This window comes from Saccopteryx leptura, chromosome 1 (genome assembly GCF_036850995.1).
Source record: "Saccopteryx leptura isolate mSacLep1 chromosome 1, mSacLep1_pri_phased_curated, whole genome shotgun sequence".
NCBI classification, from domain to species: domain Eukaryota; kingdom Metazoa; phylum Chordata; class Mammalia; order Chiroptera; family Emballonuridae; genus Saccopteryx; species Saccopteryx leptura.
In genome coordinates this window covers 87,251,701-87,279,577 of record NC_089503.1, presented here as the reverse complement: position 1 = coordinate 87,279,577, position 27,877 = coordinate 87,251,701, and the positions used below count along the sequence as shown (strand labels likewise).

The 27,877-nt window shown below is 34.3% G+C and overlaps 1 protein-coding gene and 1 pseudogene across 1 annotated transcript in view; both read right to left on the bottom strand.

Moving 5' to 3' along the window:
- Positions 1–315: 315 nt before the first annotated feature.
- Positions 316–1,010, bottom strand: LOC136395821 (small nuclear ribonucleoprotein E-like; annotated as a pseudogene).
- A 964-nt stretch (positions 1,011–1,974) lies between these two features.
- Positions 1,975–27,877, bottom strand: part of CEP126 (centrosomal protein 126) — a 65,387-nt gene continuing 39,484 nt past the window's right edge. Inside the window, exons 6-11 of the mRNA XM_066360107.1 lie at positions 23,140–25,291; positions 16,513–16,619; positions 13,643–13,718; positions 10,344–10,553; positions 5,426–5,490; positions 1,975–1,995 (exon numbers count right to left, since the gene is read on the bottom strand). Of these exons, the coding sequence (XP_066216204.1) occupies positions 1,975–1,995; positions 5,426–5,490; positions 10,344–10,553; positions 13,643–13,718; positions 16,513–16,619; positions 23,140–25,291 (2,631 nt within the window). The remainder of the gene's footprint in view (positions 1,996–5,425; positions 5,491–10,343; positions 10,554–13,642; positions 13,719–16,512; positions 16,620–23,139; positions 25,292–27,877) is intronic.

The following is a 27,877-nucleotide window of genomic DNA, read 5'->3' as shown; positions in this document are numbered from 1 at the left end:
CCACTGAGATTAGGTTTTAAGCAGAAGAGTGATATGTTCACATTTGTGTCTTAAAAAGAATAACTGGTAGTAATTATGTGAAAGATGCTCTGGAGAAGCAAACCTAGAGGCTGTTGAAGTGGTCCAGATGAGACATAATAAATTCTTTTTTTTAAAAATAAAAACAATCCCACAGCATTTATTGTCATCTGGTAATCACAAAGAGATAATCAAAGCAACAGGAATAAATGTTTAAGAACTACACTCCCAACAAAGGACACCTATGAGGCAAATTGCCATTAACTATTCCACAATTTCTCATTTCATTAGTCATTTCTAGTTGGAGACACTTTGGAGCAGAGTAATATCTCATTTTATTTATTTATTTATTTATTTATTTATTTATTTTTTCTGAAGCTGGAAACGGGGAGAGACAGTCAGACAGACTCCCGCATGCGCCCGACCGGGATCCACCTGGTACGCCCACCAGGGGCGAAGCTCTGCCCACCAGGGGGCGATGCTCTGCCCCTCCGGGGCGTCACTCCGCCGAGACCAGAGCCATTCTAGCGCCTGTGGCAGAGGCCAAGGAGCCATCCCCAGCGCCCGGGCTTTGCTCCAATGGAGCCTCACTGCAGGAGGGGAAGAGAGAGACAGAGAGGAAGGAGGGGGGGGGGTGGAGAAGCAAATGGGCGCTTCTCCTATGTGCCCTGGCCGGGAATCGAACCTGGGTCCCCCGCACGCCAGGCCGACGCTCTACTGCTGAGCCAACCGGCCAGGGCCTAATATCTCATTTTAGCATGATCTGATCTAGTTGTTTTCTTGACTTTGTTTTACAGGGAATCTTTTCTGCATCATCTGATACGAGGTTCAAATACTCATCAGAACCAATGATACAGCCCTCTATCTGCATATTCACTTGATCATAAAGCCACACCTGAATTCGAGATCTGCTTTGGAAGTATCTGAAGATGAGGTTGATGGATGCACCATCATCTTCTGCACTTTCTGGTGCCCTGGCTATGGTACACCATGGTTGAAGCTGATAAAGACCACACTAAACACCATGCTGCCTCAAAAAGCTACTTCTCTTACACTAAGACACTATTAGTAGGAATGGAGAGGTGTGAATGGATTTCAGATGGTTTAATTCAGTATTATTAGGAGGATTATTGTCTACGATTATGGAAAAATGAGAAACCTGGATGAGACAAATTTTTGTCTGGGAATTTGATGGATGATAGTGTCATTAAATGAAATAAAAATTATTAAAGGGGTTAGTAACCAAAATTTATAAAGAACTTATAAAATATAACACCAGGAAGACAAAGAATCCAATTAAAAAATGAGCAAAGGACCTGAATAGAAACTTCCCCAAGGAGGACATACAGATGGCCAATAGGCATACGAAAAAATGCTCAACATCACTCTAATCATCAGAGAAATGCAAATTAAAACCACAATGAATTATCACCTCACAACTGCCAGAATGACACTCATTAACAAATCAACAAACAAGTGCTGGTGAGGGTGTGGAGAAAAGGGAACCCTCCTGCACTGCTGGTGGGAATGCAGACTTGTGCAGCTACTGTGGAAAATAGTATGATGTTTCCTCAAAAAATTATAAATGGAACTGCCTTTTGACCCAGCTATCTCACTTCTAGGAATTTATCCTAAGAATCTCAAAAACCATAATTCAAAATAAAATATGTACCCCCGTGTTCAACTCAACATTGTTTACAATAACCAGAATCTGGAAACAGCCCTACTGTCTGTCAGTGGGTGAGTGGATAAAAGAGCTGTGGTACATATACACAATGGAATACTATATGGCATTAAAAGGAAATCTTACCTTTTGGGACAGCATGGATGGACCTGGAGATTATTATGTTAAGTAAAATATGCCAGGCAGAGAAAGACAAATACCATATGCTCTCACTTATATGTGGAACCTAATGAACACAATAAACTGAGAACAACATAGAAACAGAGGCAGGGTCACAGGGAACAGAGGGACAGCTGTCAGAGGGAAAGGGCAAGAGGGGATAGGATCAAAGAAAGTGAAGGGTTTAGTAAAACCATATATATGTAATACATACATATGTGCAATAGGGTAGCCAGAGGGAAAAGGAGGTAAAAGTAGAAGGAGGGGGCATGATGCGGTGTGTAGAGAGTTTTATATTGAGTGGGACACTTGAAACCACATCAACACAATAAATTAAAAATTAAAATTAAAGATAAAGAAATATAAAATGTAGAACATAGTATGGGGCGGGGAGAAGAGGGGAAAGTTTCAATCCTGGCTCTGCCACTGAGCAGTTCTAAGATTTGAGAAAATTACTTGATGCCCCGCGTTTAGAATTAAACAGAATATGTATGAAATCACTTGGCATAGTTCTTTGCAATGGTAGGAATCCAATAGGTATAATGTTGCTAGGGTCAGAAATTCAGTTCCTGAATTAACTATACAATATATGTAAATTGTAAAGCTAGACATATATTACACGACATATTATAATTTAAAAAGAAAATTTTTGTAAGTTCATATGGGTATGAAAACATTGGAGCTTAAAGTAAAAGAAAATAAAAACATTAATAAAAAACTTGGCTGAAACATTTCCAAAGCAACAAATACTCTGAAATAGACATTTCTGTCATTGTATGGAAAGATGAAAATCTTTTTTTATGAAAAATAACCTATTGAAGAACTAGCTTGTATCACAACTATCCTGGTAAATACAATACAGTTTTGGTGGTCTCTCAACTGTGTCATTCATACAGAAAGTTTAGAATTAGGGGTATATATTGCCTTTCAAAAACTTACATGTTAAATAATTTTACTTATTTGAAATGCAATAGTTTCCAGGAATAAATTTTAATAGCTTTTAAAAAAGACCAAATATATCTGAAGTTCATGTACTTTATTCTCAGAGGAGGCATAAGTACCAATGTGTTTTTGCTTTAAGCAAAACTCGAAAAGTTTGGACATGTGTTTTCTGGATTTGAAATAAATTATAAGCAGCTAAACAGAAAACTCGAAGGCAAGATACAGGTAGAAGTAATCCCAGGTGATAAAAAGAAAACAAAAAGTCTATAAAAATATAAACTTTAAAACTACATATCCACTATAAATGCTAACTTGAACTTAATAATGAGAAAAGCAATAAATCCAGATAATAGGATATTCAACAAGACAACTGGTCTGGACTCTACAAAAGTGTCATTGTGTATAAAAGATGAAGAATAGTGAAGAGACTTTTCTTGGCTAAGAGACATGACAATTAAATGCAATATATATAATTCTTGGTTGGATCCTGGATCAGACAAATAAAATAGTCACAGAAGACAATATTTTTCAGACAACTAAGGAATTTTGTCTTTGAATATTGGGTGTATATCAGATAATACTGTATCAATATTATACTTCCTGGATTGTGATTCTGTATATAGAGGGGAAGTATCATTATACCTGTAATTTACTTTTAAACAGTTCATTAAAATATGTTATCTCCTCTTCTGTTCTATTTATTTTATTCTCCCATCCATCCATCCATCCATCCATCCATCCGATAAAGCAAGTGTGGCAAAATGTCAACAACTGGTGAATCCAAGTGAAAAGTACAATAAAGTAAAATAAAAATAGCAGAAAAAAGGGCAAAAACAAATAAAATATTCAAATACCCATGCAGAATATGGCAAATAAGTTTTGATGGGAGAGGGTAATTTTGATGTTTGCTATTTAAACAGACAGTTAATAGTTCTGTGATTGTATACCATTTTCTCTGAAAATAAATAGTTTCTGATTTATATTAGTGAGTTAAAAATCAATGAACAACAAAGGTGCCATAGTGAAGAACTGATGCTTCTCATCTCTCTGCCTTCCTGTCTGTCTGTCCCTGTATGTCTCTTTCTCTGTCTCTGTGACACACACACAAAAGATCACATCATCAAGAATGCCACATCAAAAAGGCTATCGTCAAGAAACATGTGCCCACCAGTAAATAATAAGCTTCATTAGGGTATGGACAGTTTTTTAAAAAAACTATTAATCACTATTGTAGTCAGCATAGCAAAAATCTGAAACATGGATAAGAAATGTATAACTATATGTAAAAGTAAATAAGAAATGGAGTATACTCATATAATCTTAATTCTTCCTGTCAAGATTTCAGAATTGAGAGCATAAAATGGAAAAAACAATTGTGCAAACCTGCAATCTATTTTCTAACAAAACATTTCTTCGATGAACACCTAAACTGAAAACTGTGAAAGTACAGGTAATTAATGCCTTAGTTTGAGGATGCCATAGCCATAAACCTGAATGTCTCCTGATCTCTTAGGGGCAGACTTGATTTTTCCTTTTGTGATTTCCTAAGACTGTGCATTACACAGTCTTAGCTTACCCTGTATTAGTTATTTGCATATACTCTTCATGTGTCTTTCTTCCTTTTAGACTGAAAATTCCTGAATCACTGTTATTCATTTATATGTATTTCTTTACCAGGATCTATACTGCTCACAAAAATTAGGAGATATTTCAAAACAAATATGAAACAATTAAAAAACACATTTGATTTTTTTTATTAATCAAGCACATCAAAAAAGCAAATGACAAGTCAAAGAAAGGTGTTTGATTATGCAAATGAGATGCAAAACCAACTTTTATTTTATTGGTGAAAATGCACTATACAAAAGGCTGAAAGTCCTGGAGCATCTGCAAATCTCTTGATCCTCTAATTATTGTGAGCAGTGTAGTACCATGGCAAAAGACAAAATTAAAAATAGTAATGTCTAGTTTTGTTTTTTTTTAAAGTGAGTGGAGGGGAGATAGTGAGACAGACTCCCATACTTGTCCCAACTGGGATCCGCCTAGGAACTCCTGTCTGGGGCCAATGCTCGAATCGAGCTATCCTCGTGTCTGGGACCGACACTTGAACCAATTGAGCCACTGGCTGTGGGAGGTGAAGAAAGAGAAGGGGGAGAGAAGTAGATGGTTGCTTCTTTTGTGTACCCTAACTGGGAATTAAACCCGGGACATCCATACACCAGACCAACACTCCAGTGAGCCAACCAGCCAGGGCCAGTAATGTCTAGTTTTTAACTCTGAAGACACGGAAGAGATATGGGCAAGGATGGAATCAGCGCCAATATGAATTTCTTAACAATTTTCCAATTAAGCCACATATCTAAAATTATTTGAAGAGTAGTGCACTGATACCTGTCTCTGTTCCCATGACTGATGAAATACTCTGGATGTAAAAGTATTTACAATATTTTTTTAAATGAAAGGATATCTGCTTGATTCTAACAGAACATCTTATAATTGAGAGTTGATTGGGGAGAAAAACTCCCTAAAAAAACCTCAAAAATTAATATCAATGGAGGATTCTTATACATGAAACCATGAAATTTCCTAAAAAGGAAAAAAAAAGCTTCTTAAAATACTTACCAGAAATGGTATTATTTGTAAGATATTTTTGATGGATGGATTTTTACAAAAGGCTTCTTGTACATCTGAAATAGTTATATCATAATACAAAAATAATTTAGTCATGTATATTGAAAGAGAATAACTAAATCAAATACTAAATTCTGATATGTCAAAATTTTAAAATTGAATAAGAAACTTTTTTCTATTGTTCCCAGACATAGTCTTTAGACTTAGATTAGGTTAAGGAATAGAAATAATTTTATTAAAAACAATACATAAAATTTGTTGATAAATAGAAATTTCTAGCACTTAGATTATTTATAACAATCTTTATTCAAATGCTAGATTTTCATTACTTTTTTCCCTTTTCTTCTTTAAAAATAAATATATTTCATTTTTGGATTATCTCAGGAATTTAAAAATGTTTATTTAGCTAATGAGACCCCCAAAAGTTGAGTAATTTGATTAACTCTTGCCTTTGCAATGTTTGGGTTTTTGTACATACTATAGTAAGGGTCTGGGCAAAAGAAAGAAAAATTTAAGCAGAATCTTTTACAGGAGGCATTTAGATATGTGGAAATGCATAAAAGGAAAAAAAAAACCCTCCAAAAAACTGCCTTGAGGTTTTTTTCTCTTTATCTGCATAATTATGCATCTTAAAGTTATAGCTCTAGTTCTATATTGCTTTTGTGATTATAGCACCATTTTATTAATATATTATTTTAAGTATTTCAGAATTAAGACAGAGTACATAAACTATATATGTATATTTTAATAGTAATGAAACTACTATAGTATCTATGTAACTACCCAGATTAGTAAATTTGAACATTATCCCTTCTGTGGAAGCATCTTGGAGCTCCCACTTCCACACCGCCCTGTGGGTGTACTCCTTTCCCTTGCTCACAGTGGTAACCCACTGTATGGATTTTGTTTCTTTCTTTTTTTTCAGGTGATTTTAATTTAATTTAATTTTTTAAAATTTTTATTAATTTTAATTTATTGTGTTTACATGGATTCAAGTGTCCCACTGAATATAATTCCCTCACCCCCACTCGTGTCCCTTTTTATACTCCCTTTGCCCCCCTCCCTTTAATTCCCTCCCCCCTTCCCTCTAGGATTTGCTGTCCTGTTCTCTATATCTGTTATGTATATATAATCTCACTAATCCCTTTACCTTCTCTGATCCCATCACCTCATCCCCCTTCCCTCTGACTGTTGTCCCTCTAGTCCGTGACCTCGTCTCTGCCTCTATTCAGTTCCTCATTCATTTTGTTCATTAAATTCCACGTATAAGTGAGATCATATGATATTTTTCTTTCTCTGCCTGGCTTATTTCACTTAGCATAATAATCTCCAGGTCCATTCATGCTCTCAGAAACGGTAAGATTTCCTTCTTTTTCATGGCCATGTAGTACTCCATTGTGTACATGTTCCACTACTTTTTTATCCACTTGTCCACTGACGGACACTTGGGCTGTTTCCAGATCTTGGCTATTATAAACAATGCTGCCATAAACATGGGGGTGCATATCTTCTTTTGAAATCAGTGATTTGATTTTCTTAGGATATATTCCTAAAAGTGGGATAGCTGGGTCAAAAGGCAGTTCCATTTTTAATTTTTTGAGGAAACCCATACAGTTCTCCACAGTGGCTGCACCAGTCTGCATTCTCACCAGCAGTGCAGGAGGATTCCCTTTTTTCCACATCTTTGCCAGCACTTATTGTGTGTTGTTTTGTTAAATGAGTGCCATTCTGATAGGTGTGAGGTGGTATCTCATTGTGGTTTTAATTTGCATTTCTCTGATGATTAGTGACATTGAACATTTTTTCATATGCCTGTTGGCCATTTGTATGTCCTTTCTGGATGGACTTTTGTTTCTTTATAATTTTAACACATATGGATATACCCTCCAAAGAACATTGCTTAGTTTTGACTGTTTCAGAAATTCACATAAATTAGATTGTATCATCTTATTTTCCTGTGACTTTTCCTTATTTTGCTCAAAATTATGGTATGTATTATTTAGATTTGCTCATGATGATGTGTGTAGATGTTTGTTAATTTTCCTTGCTGAATGGTATTCCAGCACATCTAAAGTTTTCCAAGTTTGGCTTTTAAACAATAATGACCTCTATATACTTATACAAGTTTCCTGATGTACACTTGCAGGGTTTTTTTTTTTTTTTTTTTTTTTTAGGAAATACTGTATAGTGTATTCCATCTTTTTTTTTTTTTTTTTCAGAGACAGAGAGAGTCAGAGAGAGAGATAGACAGGGACAGACAGACAGGAATGGAGAGATGAGAAGCATCAATCATTAGTTTTTCATTGCACATTGCAACACCTTAGTTGTTCATTGATTGCTTTCTCATATGTGCCTTGAAGCAGACTGAGTAACCCCTTGCTCGAGCCAGCGACCTAGGGTCCAAGCTGGTGAGCTTTTTGCTCAAACCAGATGAGCCCGCGCTCAAGCTGGTGATCTCAGGGTCTCGAACTTGGGTCCTCGCATCCCAGTCCGACGCTCTATCCACTGCGCCACCACCTGGTCAGGCACTTGCAGGGTTTTATCTAGGATATGCATCTAGAAGTGAAATTGCAGGCTGTAGGGTACGTTCATGTTCAGTTTATTAGGTGGTGGGAAACATTTCCTTAACAGGTTGCCCCAGTTTACGCTCCGACCAGCATTATATGTGAGCTCTAACTGTTGTACCTGACTAACACAGCACTGCCAGGCTTTTAAGTTGAGGTCTTTCTGATGAGAATATAACTATATTTCATTGTTTTAATTTCCATTTTCCTAGTATAAATGAAGGTAAATATCTGTTAATGTTTATTGTAATTTGCATTTCCTTTGTTGTGAAATTCCTGTTCAAGTCTTTTCCCCCTATATTTTGAGTTGTCTTTCTTTCTTATCAGTTTATAGGAGTTCTTTACATATTTTGAGTAAGTCTTTTATTTTATGTATTAGTTTCTTTCAGTTGGGACCTGTCTTTTCACTGTTTTTATATGAGCAGAAGTTTATGATTTTAATATAGTCAAATTTATTATTTTCTCTTCTATGGACATTCCTTGTGTTCTACTTATAAAGTACTTCCTTACCCCAAGGCTAGAAAATACTTACTTAAATTCATCCCAGATCCCCTGAAGAAGGGGAGGGGCATAGGGAGCTCTACCTTGTCATGCACCATCAATAAACTTCACTGTACTGAACCAAAAAAGCGGAAAATACTTATACTATCCCCTAAAAGCTTTATATATTTTCTTTCACATTTAATTTTTAATTACCTTGGGATCTATTTTTATGGATGGTATTTGTTAGGAGTTCAATTTAATTTCTTTTTACTTGGTATCCATTTATTCCAATATGGAGTGACAAACAGCTTGTCTCAAAATAACCCCATCAGTTCTTCATAGCTGTGATCCAAGAACAGGTTTTTACTCCATGTGAGAGGGGTTGGACCTATATCCAGCTTCCTAAGAAATCAGTAGTTCCTTCTCTCAGAAGAAAAAAAAAAGGCTGCAATTTCTCATATGGGGATTCCAATTACATGTTTGTTAGAGGATTATGTTGTTTCTCAGATCTTAGATCATCTGTTCTCGTTTACCCCCTACTTTTTTGTTTTCTCTTTAGGTGTTTCTATTACTTTTCTCAAATTCACTGATTCTTCAGCTGGGTTGAGTCTACTGATTAGCCCATAGAAAACATTTTTTACTTGTTACAGATTTATTTCTCACTTTTCAATTTGATTCTTTCTTCTAGTTTTCATCTCTCTGCTGAAATTTTCCATCTGTTCATGCATGTTGTCTATGTGTCCCATATAGTCCACTTTACCCACTATAACCTGTTATTAGTCATAGTTGGTTTTTGTTACAGATTCAGAGAGAGAGTCAGAGAAAGGGACAGAGAGACAGAAATGGAGAGAGATGAGAAGCATCAATCATCAGTTTTTTGTTGCGACACCTTAGTTATTCATTAATTGCTTTCTCATATGTGCCTTGACCGTGGGCCTTCAGCAGACTGAGTAACCCCTTGCTCAAGCTCAAGCCAGCAATCTTGGGTCCAAGCTGGTGGACTTTGCTCAAACCAGATGAGCCCACGCTCAAGCTGGCGACCTTGGGGTCTCGAACCTGGGTCCTCCGTATCCCAGTCTGATGCTCTATCCACTGCACCATCGCCTGGTCAGGCAGTCATAGTTATTTAAAATCACCTGGGTCATTTCTGTTTCTCAATCTGTTGATTGGTATTTTTCCAGAACTATGATTTATTTAGAATTGCATTTCTTAATGGTTATCATTTTGTTATTCATTTTTAGTTAAATTGCATTGTTGTCAGAGGATGTACATAATTTCAGTCCTCTGAAATGTGTCAAGGCTTATATTATGGTATAATATATGATCTATTTTTATAAATGTTCTATGTGTGCTTTCAAAGAACATGTCCCTTTGATCAAGTTTGTTAATCATGTTTGATTTTTATATATCTATTTGATTTTTTGGTCTAATCTATCAATTACAACAATGTAAAAAAATCTCTCACCATGGTTAAAAAATATTTTATATATTTCTCCAGAACTAAAAGTTTGACCAATGCAAGGTTATTTGCTTTGTGTACAGTAATGCATTCTGCTTTAGTCAATTTTGTTTAAAGCAGTTTCCTTTGATTGGAATTGGCTTGTTACATATTTTCTATCTTTTTTTTATACTTTAAGCTTTATCCTTGTATTTTAAATATATTATTTATAAAGACTATGAATATGTTATAATAGTATGGCATATTCAAATATGTTTTTAATTGTTATATACTTGGTCTAAGAGGTGATAATCTAGATACCTTTTTATATTTTTATTTTCAATTTTTAGGTTAAATTTTATGTTAAAATAAGTCTAAGTACAAAATATAACACTTCTTATAAAAGGTGTTCTTCCATACTTACAGTACAACCTTTCATTGAGATGATTAAGGGACTGGAGGATCTTCTGTTCTTCAGCTGATAGTGCACAAATGTTGAGTTGCTGGGTCTTATTTAAAGCCTGATTTGGTTTCTGTAGCTGCTTGTTACTCATGAAAGCTAGAATTTCATCCTCAGGCACTGAAGATTTCACTAGATTTTCAGCCATCAAAAATTCAGAAGTACTGTCTGAAACTAAAGAAACTTTTTTAAGGGCTCCTTAGGTAGCTATCCTGTATAGCCTCTATAGACTCATCACTGACTGATGGCCTACCAGAACGGGGTTTCTCCACCAAACTGCCGGTTTCCTTCAACTGCTTATCCCACCGAGTAATGTTATTCCTATGTGGTGGCGCTTTGTTATAAACGCACTGATATTCACGTTGCACTTTGGTCACAGATTCGAATTTAGTGAGCCACAGAACACACTGAACTTTCCTCTGTACCGTCCACATCTCGACCGGCATGGCCGTGGGCTGCTCCGCAGTATACATGGTGTTACATCATCCTACAGAAACTGGGAGGGTTTTCCTTTTATTTGGTACAGATTTCACATTTCTATCATCTTTTGTTGTTTTCCTGTGACCGGTCAAAAGTGCACCATGACTTTATGGACACACTGTACATACTTAACTGACATGTCTATATGTGTTCATTTCACTAACAGAAACCCATTGAATCTTCTGTTACTTTGCATTTTGTTTCACAGAATCCTCTATAACTAGCAGCATTTTCTCAATCCTAATTAAAAAAAATAAATAAATAAAAAAAAGAAAAGATATTCAAATGATGGCATTGAGGTAAAAACAATTCCTAGAGTGTTACCTGAAGTAAAGAAAAGAATATATTCTGTTTAAATTATTTTTTGTGATTTTATTTTTTTGGTCATTCATTGGTAGTACAAAAAGATAGATTGTTTTTGTAATAGTAATTAAGATGAATTATAAATAAAAGAGTAAGAGAAAAGAAACTTAAGAAAAGATTAGAAAATTAGATGATCATCTAAACAGGACAGCCTAGAAACAGATCAAATTAGATATAAGAACTTAACATATGATCAAAAATGAAGGAAAGGAAAGATTCTGTAATAGACTAGTTTGTTTATAAAATAATCAAGTTGAAGTTTCACTTCACACTATCCATTTAAACGAATTCCAAAGAAATAAACTATTAAAGCAATCTAGAGGAAAAAGAAACATTTCTAAATTTCTATACTGAGTTTGAGCTTAAAAGTAATGGAGAAATTACTGAAAAATACTAAAGACATGTTTATTTAAGGCCAACAGACTAAAATTTTGAAGAGCAAGACTTTTCTATGTTTTATTCATTACTCTATGTACAATATTTAGTTGCAGGCAGAAAAATAACTTTCAATAATTATTTATTGAATAAAAAATAAGACTTCTATATGTAAAAGCAAAACATAAGTACAGCCTGACCAGATGGTGTTTCAGTAGATGAAGTATTGACCTGGGATGTTGAGGACCCAGGTTTGAAACCCTGAGGTTGCCGGCTTGAGTGCAGGCTCATCCAGCTTGTGTGGGGGGTTGCTAGCTTGAGCGTGGGATCATAGACATGATCCCATGATTGCTGGCTTCGGCCCAAAGGTCTCTGGCTTGAGCCCAGGGTTGCTGGCTTGAGCAAGGGTCACTGGCTTGGCTGGAGCCCCCTGGTCAAGGCAAGTATGAGAAAGCAATCAATGAACAACTAAAGTGCTGCAACTATGAGTTAATACTTCTCATCTCTCTCCCTTCCTACCTGTCTTCTGTCTCTTTTGCTAAAACAAATAAACAGACAACAAAACATAAGTACAATAAAATGCAAATAATAAAGCAGTAAAAATATTTGAAACAAATATAAGGATTAGAATTCTTATATTTAGCCTGACCAGACCATGGTGCAGTGGATAGAGCATTGGACTGGGACGCAGAGGACCCAGGTACAAAACTCTGAGGTTGCCAGCTTGAGCATGGGCTCATCTGGTTTGAGCAAGGCTCACCAACTTGAGCCCAAGGTTGCTGGCTTGAGCAAGGGGTCACTTGGTCTGCTGTATCCCCACCATCCCCCCGTCAAGGCCCATATGAGAAAGCAATCAATGAACAACTAAGGTGTCACAACGAAGAATTGATGCTTCTTTTTTTTTTTTTTTTTTTTTCTTTTTTTTTTTTTTTCCATTTTTCTGAAGCTGGAAACAGGGAGAGACAGTCAGACAGACTCCCGCATGCGCCCGACCGGGATCCACCCGGCACGCCCACCAGGGGCGGTGCTCTGCCCCCCAGGGGGCGATGCTCTGCCCATCCTGGGCGTCGCCATATTGCGACCAGAGCCACTCTAGCGCCTGGGGCAGAGGCCAAGGAGCCATCCCCCAGCGCCCGGGCCATCTTTGCTCCAATGGAGCCTTGGCTGCGGGAGGGGAAGAGAGAGACAGAGAGGAAAGCGCGGCGGAGGGGTGGAGAAGCAAATGGGCGCTTCTCCTATGTGCCCTGGCCGGGAATCGAACCCGGGTCCTCCGCACGCTAGGCCGACGCTCTACCGCTGAGCCAACCGGCCAGGGCTAAGAATTGATGCTTCTTATCTCTCTCCCTCCCTCTCTGTCTGTCCCTGTTTGTCCTTCTCTGTCTCTGTCACCAAAAAAAAAAAGAAAAAAAAGAATTCTTATATTTAAAGAATTTACAGAAATCAGTAAGAAAACACCAAAACTCCAATATCTATGGGGAAAAGAATATGAAGAAACAATTCACCAAAAACAAATATACACACAAAAACTATTAATCATATATATTAATAAAAGATGTACCAATCAACATTAACAAAACACCATTTCTTTGTTTGTAATATAAGCAAATAATAGAAGTGATTTACCTCAAGTTACCCCAAGCATACACCCCAGAAGAATTTTAATGCACTCAGGAAAATACTTTAGGAATATGTATGACAAGCCAAAACAATACTTATATGCTTTGATTCAGAATTATTTACTATATAAACTTTTCACTCAATAGATACTTATTAGGTACCAATTACATGAAAATTTTAATTCTGGGATCTACCTTAAAGGAAATAATTGAAAAGTCAGGAAGAGGCTTGATGTAGAAAGATGTTTGGTACATTATTATTTAGAATAAAGAAAAATTGGCAGCCACCTGAATGTGCAGGGTGAGGAGAATTAAGTCCCAAATGATGGTTTAATACTCACATAGTATGTAAGTCTTTGTGAAAATACATATAGAAAAAAAAATTACTGGGAACAAAGGTCAGAGGAAAACATTTAAACTAAAACATACCTTCTTTAATATTAGAAGTACCCCTTGAAGTTAGTTTTGGTTCACTTGAACTTAGCTGGACACTTTGTCCAAAATTCTATAAAAATAGAATATTAAATCAACATAATTCCATATTTAAAATTCATGATATATACATTGACTTTTTAGAAAGTATTGCTAGCTGTATGTATTTTCAGCTATCACTATTCATGTAATGTATATATTTTCTTTTTTTAAGTATAAATCAAGAATTACTGAAATAAGGACTTTCTATGGTAACTGAATATTTGACAAAATGTTTTATGTCACTTTTGATAACCTTCTGGTTGCAATATTGTCTTGGATATTTGGAAGAGAAAAGTGAGTTGGGTGGCACTCAAAAGTACTAATTAAAAGAAAGCTAAAAAATTATGTTAAGGTTTCTAATCTAGTTGATTTATCATAGTAAGGGTGGATCACAATTATTAGCCTAAAGCCTTGGATTATGGCTAATACTATAATGGTTTAAGTATCTTAGATGACAAAGTTTAAGTCAGAAATAACTGCCTCAGTGCTGCATAGAACTGGGAAATGGGAAATCTCAGAGCAATTAGTACACTCATTCAGCACTCTCTGAGGGATACTACCAACTATCCTTTCCTAGATATGTTCTCTTTTGCTTTTTTACTCCCATTCTGTTCCACTATTAGAAATGACTTTTTCACAGATAAAACTGCCTGGCTATGACTATACCTCACCTTTGTTCAGCCTGATTGGAAGAGTAACCAATGCAGGTTTCTGCAACAGCCTTCCTTGAATAGCTCTCATAGCCTATCATCTTCATTATAGACTTAGACACCTTGGACTGAGACCCTGGCACAAAGTGGTAATTGTGCATTTTCTATCTTTCACTGATCTCTTAGATTCTCTCTACTTAGAAGTAGTGAATTGGGAAAAGTATAGGATGATAAAATACATTTCCTAATACAAGGTGATAGGGGCCAGTACTATAGTAACTAAACCTTACAGATCAAGTAAACAAAAACACCTACAAAATTCAAAATCCAGTATCAAAGCAAAAACAATAAAATTGAAAAAAATAAAACTTCAAACTTGATTATGATTTAGGAACATTGCCCTATATTCTAAAGCTAACTTTGGAACATGTGTCAAGTGGGTGTGTGAGTGGAAGATGTGTATGTGAAAGTGGAAGTAAGGCTTCTGGAAAGAAGGATAAAAATGGAACTCTAAAGACTGTGATAGAGAATGTAAAGGAGGAAGACAGAGAAGAACAGAATAAAACCCAGAAAAATAGGGAGGAATTTAGAGAGGGTGCTAATAACAGCCATTAAAATTTAGTTTGTTCATTTATTTTGTTATAACAATTACATGTTACTTTTAAATTTAAAATGTTAATAAAAATAAAAAAATAAAGATTAAATTTTGTTCAGTTTATAGATTTTGAGATGTCTGATGTGAACAACATGGAAGTTAAACAAAGAACTTATTAGGCATTATAATGTTTGTAATCAGAAAGTCATGTTTATAACTTAGTACTATGTTTGGTATTGAGCAGTAAAAATATACTGGTAATAGAACAACTTTATTTACATAAATAAATGACTTGTTTGCTGATAAGATATATCATGGTTGATAGTTCTACATATTAATAAGTTAATATTATAAAATATTAGAATAAATTGCTCATATAAAAATTGATAGTTTCTACAACATAACAATAGGATCCTCAATCTATCACTTGGAATATAAATTCTTAATAAGGTACTATTCCAATTCTGTTAAAAAAGAAGTCAGAAGTAATATTTACTATAGAAACTCCAAGACAAAAGCTATTCACTCATCCATCCAGAATTTTTAATATTTTAAATTCAGTCCCTTAGATGAAATTAGGCGCCTCGAAAATGTCATATTTAGGTCACATTTACTTAGCTCTCACAGAATTACCTCCACTAATTTTAAAATTAATAGTATTATGCTTGACTTTTATTGAAGATTTCTATTTCAAACAGCCATATGAAACTCCCTATTCATTTGTTGTTCACTTTTACTACTAGGGAGGGATATGTCCATTATAAACTTCAAGGTCCACTATAGAAGATTCTCCATGGGAAATGTCTTTTAAATAGTATGTCTTAAACAAATCATTATCAAAATCTGCTGAGACCTATAAGACATCCTATTTTCCTTTTTACCATGTCTTCCAGGAAGCTCAGATCCAAACAATGGGAACTATATTAGTCTTTATAATTCGCATACTTGTTTCCTTTATCCATGGTTCTAATTTACTTTTCCTTTTTTTTTCTGAAGTGAGAGTGGGGAGACAGAGACAGACTTCAGCTTGTGCCTGACTGGGATCCACCCAGCATGCCCACCAGGGAGTGATGCTCTGCCCATCTGGGTCATTGCTCCGTTGCAACCGGAGCCATTCTAGTGCCTGAGGCAGAGGCCATGGAGCCATCCTCAACACCTGGGCCAACTTTGCTCTGATGGAGCCTTGGCTGTGGGAGGGGAAGAGAGAGAGAGAGAGAGAAAAGAGAGGAGGAAGGGTGGAGAAGCAGATGGGCACTTCTCCTGTGTGCCCTGGCCAGGAATCAAACCCAGGACTTCCACACACTGGGCTGATGCTCTACTGCTGAGCCAACCAGCCAGGGCTTCCTTTTTCTTTCTTAATGTATATTTAAATAACTTTGTTGTGAATAACAGTTATTTTTTTTACTATAAAGTATTGTGAACAATTATAGTACAGCAAGCTCCTAGCATAGAGATTCCAAGGCTGCTTTACAATGGCTTTGGATATACTTATATGTATGTTGCAGAGCACAGAGCACAGTCATTTAAGAACATTCTGTTTTCCACTACTCAATAGAGATTTTTATGAATAATGTACTTACATTCATTTTCTCACTGCACTTCTGTCCTACAGATCCAGGGTTTTTTATCTGCTCTAAAAGATTCCTCTGTTTATTTTCAACAATTCGTTTTCTTCTCAAAATAGAATCTTAAACAAATACCAGTACAATGTCAAAGGTATACAAGTTGAGTAGGTAGCATATATCCAACACAAACTTCCAAATTACCTTCAAACATTACAGAAACTGTTTCATTCAATTAGCAAAGTTTTATTGTTTTACATATTATTCTCTTAATAAGTACTGTGCATGGCATAGTTACAATGATGAATTAAACAAAATCTCTGCTTTCGAAGTCTAGAGCAGTGAGCTCCAAAGTGTGGTGTGACACCAAAATAAATCACTGCTGTGCAGATAGAACATACTAGAATACTGCTTCATATTCATGTTCTAAAAGTTAATCATTAAGCTTTATACTATGGTAACACAGCTGACCATTGAACAACTCAGAGTGGGGGGGCGTCCGTGGTGTTGACCACCACACAGTTGTGTGGCCCCGGCACCCAATGGATTCCAAACTGTGGACAGGAAATTTGTATATGGTTAATACTGGCACCCTTGTCAGTTTGCAAGGTAAACAGTCAAATATTGCACACAGAGAGAGCTGTCTTGGAGGAAGAGTAGAGATTCTAAGTGTGTGAGGTTGGCAGTGTTATTCATTAGTGTGCTTTTGCTTTCTTCTATGTACTAAATTTTATGTGTGCTCCAGTAAGTGAATTATGGATATCTTGTTGTATCTGAATGAGTCCTCACAAAATGAAAATGAGGCTAAGAAAGACACTTGCAGGGCTTCCATTACATGTGTAATGGTTTAATATTTAAGGTGAGTGGTGGGTACATGAATATTTTTATTATTTTTCTAGATTTTTTGTATAACTAATTAAAATATATTCTTGCAAAATCAGAGATCAAAGATAATCCAAATACTGCAAGCACAGGTTAATAAGAAAGGCACAGCAGATATATCTCTATTCTCATTAGAAACTCTTTGCTATACAATGACAATGACAGTATAATCATGTTAATAAAAACGTTAGGATCACAAATAAAAAATTATGCAAAAAAATCATAGTAAACTTCACCCTAAATGCATATTGTGCCTGGAGGTATTAGCTAATGATAGTATATGAAATGAAGTCCGAATTGATAAGGCATTTGAAATGATCAGTGAATTATTATTAATAATATATAATAGAAAAAGTTTTTATAAGTAATAAAACTATTTTATAATTATTTAAAAATATATTATGTATAAACTACAAAATTTCAAGATTATTTAAAAGTTTGTATTTTATATCTGTTTCATTGTTTAAAAACTCAATTTCTGGTTAAGGTGCTTAACAGAATACATGTGTATGGCATATATATGTGCTCAAAATTTTTATTAATAGTGTTACAATAAAAAATTTTGAAGTCTATTAGTTTAGAAGAATTTAAATGGTTTATTACAGTATACATATATTGTATGTAGAGTTATGAACAGAATTAAATGAAAGTACAGAAGATAGAGTGTCCTTGTAAGAATCAAGAGAAGTTTCACGGAGAAGGATATACTTGGTCTTAAAGGAAAAGTGAGTTCCCAAGTAAAAGAACCTTTTTAATCAAAAAGAACATTATGTACAAAGGCAACCAAAGCATAAACTAACATTGATGGATGTGTTAGGAAGTTTTTGAGGGCTGAAACATAGAAACTTCCATTGATCTGGGGCATAAAATATGAATATGTGTGTAAGCATACAAGCATTTTGGGGAATATATGGGAGTTTGTGTATGTGTGTTTGTGATAAAAAATTCAGGTAGGAAAAAAATGAAAATATTTTTAGCCCTAAAATTATGTACTGGAGAACATGAGTTTGAATGTTGAATCCAATTTATGTTATTATAGCTAATATATATATATTTTCTATATGTAGCTATTCATATGCATATAGTTCTGCATATCCCAATATAACTACATGCATATACTATAAATATATATATAAAACTATAACTAAATGTCAATCTAATCTATATAATAACAAAGACACAAAAGCTTTCAACTTCTAAGGAAGTTGGCTAGTAATTGAACATCTGATCTTTTACAGTAAGAAATAACATAATTCTAGCTAATTTTGTTGAGCATTTATAATTGCCGAGGGTCTTCTAAAGCTAAAGGCACTATTACCATTACCATTCTTACAGATAAATTAAGGCATAGGAAAGGATAACCAACTTGCTTAAGGTCAGAGAGCTAATCAAGGGGAAAAGCTGGGATTTATCCTCAAGCAGTTCAGTCTCCAAAATCTAAAACTCTAGCTCTTAACCTTCGTGCTAGTGGCTGTCATTCTGATTTGGCTGTGTTTCACGGAAAGAAATATATTTTGCACTGTGATCCAGGGTGCATATACCGTTTTGTGAAATAGATATACCCTTACAATACATGTAGCACTGTGGTAGTTTCTATTCTAGAAATTCTGATTCTAAAATTAAATTTCATTAAAAACCACTCACTAAGTTAATTTCACAGTCCACTAATAAGTCATGATCTATGGTTTAGAAAGCACTATATCACATGGGTATGCTAAATAAGCTAAATGCTAGATATACTAAATGTTATAGTTTCTAGTGTAATAATTTAGACAGTGATAAAGTTTCTAGACTGTTTGCTATGCTTAGAATTGTCTTCCCTAAATCTTGTGGAGTCCCTATCTTTGCATTTTTGAAGAGCTTTAAAAATACTCTAAATGATAATTAACTTGGCCATATAATTGCTGCATCAAGACTTTATCCCTTCTTTTAGCTTGTTCATAAATCTTCTAGAGGAAAGATCTACTAACACTTCTGTACTTTCTTGATTTGTAACATTTGTTTTTGTGCTTTATTGTTCTTAGTGCAGATGTTCAGTTTTATGGATTGTAGACTGCCGAACAGACACAGTGCATGCTTAAAATTGTTTATGTATTGTTTAATTCACATACATGCACTTAAATATTATCTACTTGTTAATATGATAGCTGAAAAACTTGGTATTTTGCAAACATAATATATAATAGTTTGTACTGGTATATATGGCCAAATTTCCAGTCTTTTATAAAAATTCTAGATATGATATTTTTACTACAACTCAAAATTAAATCTGTATCTTAGTTGTTTTAATTCAAATTTTCCTGAGGACTAAGGCTGAGGCCTTTTTTCAGGTTTACTGACCATTTGGCTATCCCCTTTTATGAAAAGCTTATTCATCTATTTTGGCTTCTTAAAAACATCGGTATGATGGTCTTTTTGATGTGTCACCTAGTCTATAGTCCCCAGTTATTCAACCAAACACCAAGGTCGGTGTTGCTGTGAAGGTGTTTTGTAGATGTAACTAAAATCCATAATCAGGCCCTGGCTAGTGGGCTCAACGAAAAGAGTGTTGGCCTATGTGTGGATGTCCTGGTTGGGATGCATGCAGGAATCTACCTCCCTTCCTCTCACTTAAAAAAATAATATAAAATAAATTCCATAATCAGTTTGCTTTAAGTAAGGGAGATTATCCTAGATAAGATGTTACACCTGATTCAACCAGTTCAAAGGCTTTAGAAGCTGGAATGAGGCTTCTTTGTGAGAATAAAAAATTCTCCCTGTGGAAAGAAACTAGTCTACTCCTCTGAGTTATTGCCTGCCCCTTCCCTCATGGCCTGCCCTAAAACTTTCAGACTTGCCTAGACAGTCCCCATTTTCACATAAGCCAGTCCCTGGCAATAAATCTTAATATATTTTATTGGTTCTGCTTCTCTGGTTGAACCCTGACTGATATAATTGGATTGTCTTTTTCTTATTAATTGTAGGAATTCTTTATTAATTTGGGATCTGAGCATTTTGCCAGTATTATACATTATAAATATTTTCTCTCACTCTGTGGTTTGTTTTTTCAATATCTTAATGGTATTTTTCGATGAAAAAATTTCTAATTTTAATGTTCAATTTATCAATCTTCTCTTTAATGGTTAGTGTTATTATGTCTGGGTAAGAAATCTCTGCCCATTCTAAAGTCTTTGTTATCTTCTAGAAGCATTTATTTTCATTTTCTGTATTTATACCTACAATTTACTTAGAATTGATTTTTATGTGTGGTATGAGTTAAGGGTCATTTTACTAGTACCACATGATCATCTAAATTTAGTGACTCAGTACAATTTAATGAAAAGCACATTTAATGACTCAGCACAATTTAATGAAAAGACAAGTCTTTTCTCCCTGGCATGCAGTGCAACTTTTGCCAAAAGTCAAGCATGTGAGTCTCAAATATATATATATATATGGGTCTGTTTTTAGGCTCTATTCTTTTCCATTGGTCTAAATATCTTTGTGCAAATACCATGTTGTAGTCAGTGAGGAGTATCTAAATTTAATTACTGATTTTAGATGTAGACGAGTTACGGGTGTTGACAAGGTCCAGGGAATGACAAAAGGAATGGGTATGTGAGGCAGAATAATACAGAAAATCATTAGAGATGAGAAAGAATTGAGAGATTTCAGAGAGCTGGATTGTTCATCCACATGAATGTGGAACTAGCAGTGTTTTGGCAAAGACTGCATAGAAAGAAAGATTGTGAATCAGATGCCAAGTCATCTGTGAAGGAGAAAATAACTTGAGAGGTCAGGAAGTTGTATAGTTGAATGGCTTGGGCCTCTAGGAAATAGAATTTTTATTGGAGAGTTTGGCTGGTAAATTCTGGAAAAACTAATAAAGAGGAAGATGCCCTCCATAATTTTGAATTCTGGGTACACTGTGAGAATAAAAATGACCTGGTAAATACAGTAGAATAAAAAAATGAATAGATGCCTTCTGAACTCTAGTGTTAGCAAAGGTTTCATAATCAAAGTTTAATATTTAGTTTTAAAAAATAAGTTCAAATGACTGAGCATACAAAGTACTTAGTATTGTTAGTATTAGATTTTCTAAGTATAATCACTGTATTAAGAAGTATAGTAAAACACAACAGTTTGAATATTTCTCTTTAGAAACATGGCTGAAAATGTTAAAATTCATTACATTTTCCAGTATCCCTTATACAAACACTCCTAAGAACTACCTCATTTGATTAAATATTAGTTTCTCCAAGTAAACACGTATGTTCTTTTATCAGAGAATGAAAACATAATTTTAATATGCTACCCTTTATTAGGAAACTATTTTTCTTAATATTTTCCTGATTAGCTTAGACTCTGAAATATGATATTTGCTTAATAACTATTTATTATATAGATTTAGTAGAAAAAAATTGGAGTCATATATATTTGGATTAAAATACCAATTTTGCTATTTACTAGTTCTTGACCTTGGGCAATTCCATTTCTTTCTTTGCAAATGGTATTATTATAAAAAATACTTATTTCTCAGGATTTTTGTGAAGTTTAAATGAGAACAAGTATAAAGCACTGGGCATTATAACTGGCACAGAGTAGGAACTCAAAGAAAGTATGCATTCATATTCATTTATCATTATTTCAGAATGTTAAATCTGTATGACGCTTTCATCTTCTGGAAGCAGAGTAAAAACTAAAGTTACACTGTGAAATAGCTGGGTGAAAAGGGATGGCATTGCAGTAAGTCAGAACAAACAAGTGAGAGTGGAATATTACTTTCTTGATTCCACTCTTCCTAGGTTTCTGAAGATAAGTGCTGAAGATTTTTAGATTGGAGTCTTTGCACTTGGTTTCCATCTGCCAATATGGCTTGTGTCCATTCAATTCAAGAAAAGTTGGAGTGTTTATTAAGTGCTAGGATACTTATGACTGTATACAGTGATGAATTACAAAAAAAGTTCCTTGTTCTTAAAATCTCATGATCTAATTGAAGACTTTAAATATTCAACTTTAAACTAACTCCTTCTTTATATTTTCTTAATATTTATTCATACCTTTGGGAAAAGGAAAGTATTGCTTTTCTGATTCCCTCACCAAGTCCTATCTATTTCTCAATAGGCAACTGATTCCCACTGGAAGAAAAATTTATGGGCTCCTAGTCCATTTCCTCAGAGGCAAGTAGCTTCATGAGGCATCAGCCAACTATGAAGGGCAATGACACTCTATAGAGAATTTTTTAAAAAGTTTAAAGTAATGCTATAATTTTTGTCTCCATATAAAAACAGTAGAGCTGCTCCTCTTTTGGAAGGAGAATAGAGGAGTTTGGCACATCTAACATTAGCTTAAACAATTCAATTTAACAAACATTTAAAAGAAAAATATTATAACAACATTTATTCATCTAGTTAGATATTTTTACTAGGATTCTTTTGATAGATATTTTGAATATAATATTGGGGTAATAACAGAATAATATGGGATAAAGAATTAGACCCTATTCTTTGTCCTCCCTCTTTTAAACCAACAAAAGTCATGGAAATAATGTAGGCTAGCAAAAGTTTCTATTTCAGTTAGCAAAGGATGGGTACTTCTCTTAAAAACTTCAGCTACTAGGTAGACAAGGGTACAATATTAAAGAAGATAAGTTGTCTCTATAAAGTTGTCATTATTTAACAATAATCTCTATAAGGTATATATTGCTATACCTTAATAAGAAAAATTTCACATGAATTTAAAATTGTACATTTTATTTATAAAAATATATAAATTCATTCTTACCAGTAGCCTTTCCATTTTGACCCAGAATTTTATGCTGTCTTTTCCTCGAGGGAACAGATTCTTCTTTAGTAGGTCTGAAAGCCACAGAGTGATGACTTTCTTCATAAACAGATCTTCTTTGGGTACAATATAACGGCCCATCTTGCGGGGCAATGATTTGAGTGCCATTTGAATAATTTATTTTGGCTACAGTTTGGCACTCAGAAGAACAATATGGGAGAGATGGCATCACAGTGACTGAGTCAGAACAACCATGAGAGAGTGGAAGACTACTTTCTGGATTCCACTGATTCAACTTGTATTCTGTTGGAAGCACATATTCTGAATTAAAATAGTTATTTGTAATGATGTTTTGAGAATTTTCAGGCATTTCTGATTGACACTGAGATACTTGTATATTTTTATCACTCCTAATATTTGATGGAGATTTAGGAAAATGAGGTACAATTAATTTGCCCTGAGCTTGTAAAAACGTGTTGTCTTTGCTTGCAGAATGTGCTCGAATAACAGTGCCTTTTCTGTTCAGATGTATAAACTCTGATTGGACTTGAGCAGATTTTGTTCTGGTTACCTTTGCTTTACCTCTTTGAAGATTAGTTTTCTGAGTTTTAGAATCACCACTATGTATAGAATACTTATTTTCCTCTTTTTCTGAGGCTGGCCAGGCTTGTTTAGAAGTGTTAAAATCTGAAGGTATAAAACAGTTCAAAGACACATGGTTTGTTCCAGATCCTCCTAAAGCAGCAACATTCTCAGAGATAGAATCATCCTTGGGCTTTTTTCTATTAGCATAATTTACAGCACAAGCAGAAACGTTTATTATGTTGCTGTCTACACCAATATTAGTTTGAACATGAAGTGGATGAGACCACTGTTGAGCTATTTCTATTCTATTTTTCAGTGAATGATTATCTTCAGCTTTTTTCCCTGTAACTCCAGTTTCATCAAACCACCTAAGTTTTTTAATAGTCTTTGGAATTTCTGCACTTTCCCCTTTTTGTTTGGTTAATTCAATACTATCTCTGATAGCTTCTGCTTTTTGATTCCCTAACGTAAAGCCTTGATTTATAACTAGTGCCTTAAAATAATCATGTTTATACTTAGATTCTTTCTTTAAAATACTTTTAAGAAACCTTGCACTGCTTCTCTCATGACTATTGTATTTTATTTTCCTGTGCTGACCAACTAAGTCGTAATTCGAAATTACGTTAGATGATAATGGTGACGTTTCAGTTATTTTCTGTTTTTTATCTTTTGAGTCAGAGTTGTCAGGTATATAGGCAGCTGGAAAACTGTCTGAAAATAAAAGAAACTCTTCTTTATTACAATTAAAATATTTTATCTTTTTATCTTTAACATCTTTCAATTCCCCTAACTTATCAGAATACTGCACTGGATTGATTTCTTTTATATGTATACTGTTCTTTGGTAAAGGTCTAGCTGATTGTGTGTTAGATGGCAAAACTGAAGCTGATGCCACAGGTACAAATGGAGTAGAAATTGAAGTTGTTCTATTTTCTTGAGTTAACTCAGGATTTTTCACTTGGTCTGATGTTGTAGCCACTTCTTGGGTTAGAGAATCTGGAGCACTCCAGGCTTTGTTGAATTTAAATGTTGGGTGCTCAGTAACTAATAATCTCTCTCTTCTGAATACTCCAGAAGAGGAGTCAGCTGTCCCCATAGTGCTAGTTTTAGAGGTCTTTTTGCTTTTTTTATCATGTACAAATATGGGTGAACTACATTCAAAGCCTACTAAGTTGTTAGTAGTAGTTGTGGCTCTTTCTTCAGTTCTACATAGAGCAGATGAGTCTTGTTCTTCACTATTAAAGCATTCACATGAAGGTAGAACATTAGACTTACTTAAAATATCTGAGAAAGGTGTAACAGTTTGAGTATCTGGATCACCTAAATTTATTAGCCAATTATTTATATGTTGAGTTTTAGAGAATGACAGTTTATCTTCATCAAAGCAGCTTAGATTAGTTGATTGAAGATTTGCTGATTTGAGGAAAACAGAATTCTGCTGGACTGATGTGGAAGGCTCCTTATTACTAAGTGTTAAATAGAGTTCTTCACGTTCTCCAGCCTCAAGACTGTCCATACTTGAGAGGGTTTCAGAATTTGTAATCTGACTAACTTCATCACAAATTTTCTGAAAGAAAAAAGAACAAGTTTTACAGCTTAGAAATTTTTTATATGCCAAAGTTTATGATTCAACACATTGTTATTACTGAGCCAAATTCTCCTTGACATATAAAATACAGTAAAATGATTATAAACCGTGTAGGCATACAAATAATCTATATCCCTGGAGCAGTCCTCAGACTGAAAAAGAGGGAGCTAACAAAGACTTGAATAATAAAGTTCTTGTCTTAATTTCTATGCCTAAAACAACTACTCAATTATTTTAACTAGTTATACCTTAGAAAATAATTTTGCTATTGCTATTCCATTCAAAGCATGAGGTGTCTTGAAGGTTTCATAACAGCATGTGAAATTCTGAAAAAGTTATTTACCAATGGCATTTTTTCCCTGAAATATTCACAGGACTTGAATGAAGCTCCTAAAAACTCTGTGACCCTAATGTGAATTTCCTGTTGGAAGGGCTACATCTTTTTACAAAAGTTAATTTCACAGTCCACATGGTGGAGTTCTCCCAACTCTGGCTGCACATTCAAATTACATAAGGAGCTTTGTAAAAATATCTATGTCTCGGTCCTGCTGATTTAATACTTGGATGGAGTTCATGTATTGGTATTATTATTATTATTATTATTTTAAAATTCCCTAAATAATTCTAATGGCTCCTTTTTTTTTTCTTTTTGAGATTTGGCAAAGTAATAATTTCCATAAATTCTACATTCTTATGTTTTAAGGTATTTCTGGTTTCTCACATCTATCTAGAATGCACTAATCTTGTGTCACATATATTGAAATAAATTCAAGAAGACTTTAAATTGTAAATGTAGTCAAAAAGTTAAACAAACTCAAAGAAACAAAATTTGCATCTCTTAAGATTTTTCATACATTTTTATACAAGTTAAATATCCTTATATTAAACCAAAATATATTATTTTTCTAGCACAGAAAATAAACAAGAAACCAAGAAAATTAGTTATAGAATAGAAATATTTTAGTTTATACAGTTAATATTTACTGATTGATATACTTATGGTGAAACAATTTTTAAAATGATTCACAAGAGTTCAATATTACTAGCATTTGGTCCCTGTTTATAACATACTTCAGTACTGTGATCTCTTTTTAAAGTGTTATTCACTTCAACCTAATTAGGAGAACAAAACAGATTACAGCTTCTCTAATGCCTGTTTTTGAAACTGAGTTATTTTAATTACTAATGATAAGAAAACCAGGCCTGGATAACTTTGAAATTGCATTTAATGAGATGTAGAAATCTAGGTTTGAAGGTCCTTCTAGATGTAAGTGTAATGTCTATGGCTCTAAGATTTCTGTTTGAATAGGTCTGTAATGGCTTCATCTCCCAAAGCATCTCAAAAGAAGTTCAGTAACTTCTGATTTCACTACACTGTATTTTTTTCTCCAGAATTTTTCTTACCACTAAACAATGAAATGTTATGATCAGCTTCAAGTATTGCTTGTAAGTTACTGATATAAACTGTACTAGACTTAACACACTTTGTGGCTTTTTTTGTGTGTGTTTTAGTTTTTAAATAAATTTTATTGAGGCTACTTATGTACACTAAAGGCACCTATTTTAAATGTATAGTTCAAAGGGTTTTGACAAATTATTCACCCATAACCACCATACCAAACCATGTATAAAACTTTTCCATCTGCCAAAACTTCCCTCATGCTTCTTTGTAGTCAATCCCTAGCCACCATAACAACCACTAATCTGCCTTCTGTCTCATATAATGAGGAGTTTCTATCTCATATAATTTTCCTTCTGTCTGAAAAACTTTTTGTAGCATTTCTTGTAGTGCACACGTTGGTATAGTACAGTGGTGTTCAGTTGTTTACTTGAAAACATCTATTACTTCTCCATTTCAGAAGGATAATTTAGTTGGATACAGGATTCTAGATTGGTCATTTCCCCCATTCTCTCAGAATTTTAAAAATGTTATTTCATTGCCTTTTGGCTTCAAGTTAGTGGTCCTCTTTATCTTTTTATCTTTGTTTATATCCATGTAATGTACCATTTTCTCTTCTGGTTTAATTTGATTTTGATGTGCCTTTGTGGTATGTGTGTGTCTGTGTGTGTATGCATGCATATGGGCACATATGTACATGCTTAACTTTCTTGGAGTTTGTTGAGCTTCTTGGATCTGTGAATGTATAGTTTTATCAAATGTGAAATATTTTTAGTCACTATTTCTTTAAATATTCCTTCTACCCTTTGTGGGATTTTAATTAAATATATGTTATATTGCTTGATATTATCTCATAGGTCAATAATGTTCTGTTCATTTTTTCCAGCCTTTTTTTTCTCTCAGTGATTCAACTGGATGATTTTTACTGCCATGTCTTTAAGTCCACTGATCTTTTTGTCTGTAATGCCTACACTGGTAAACCTATCCAGTGAAATTTTCATTTCAAATATTATACATTTCAGATCTAGAAGGTCTATTTGGTTCCATTAAAGTATCTTTTTTCATTATGTTCATTTTTGCTTTAATTCCTTGAAAATATTTACAAAAATGGTTTTAAATTCTTGCCCATTAATTCTATCATGCTGGTCATTTCTGTATCTGATTAC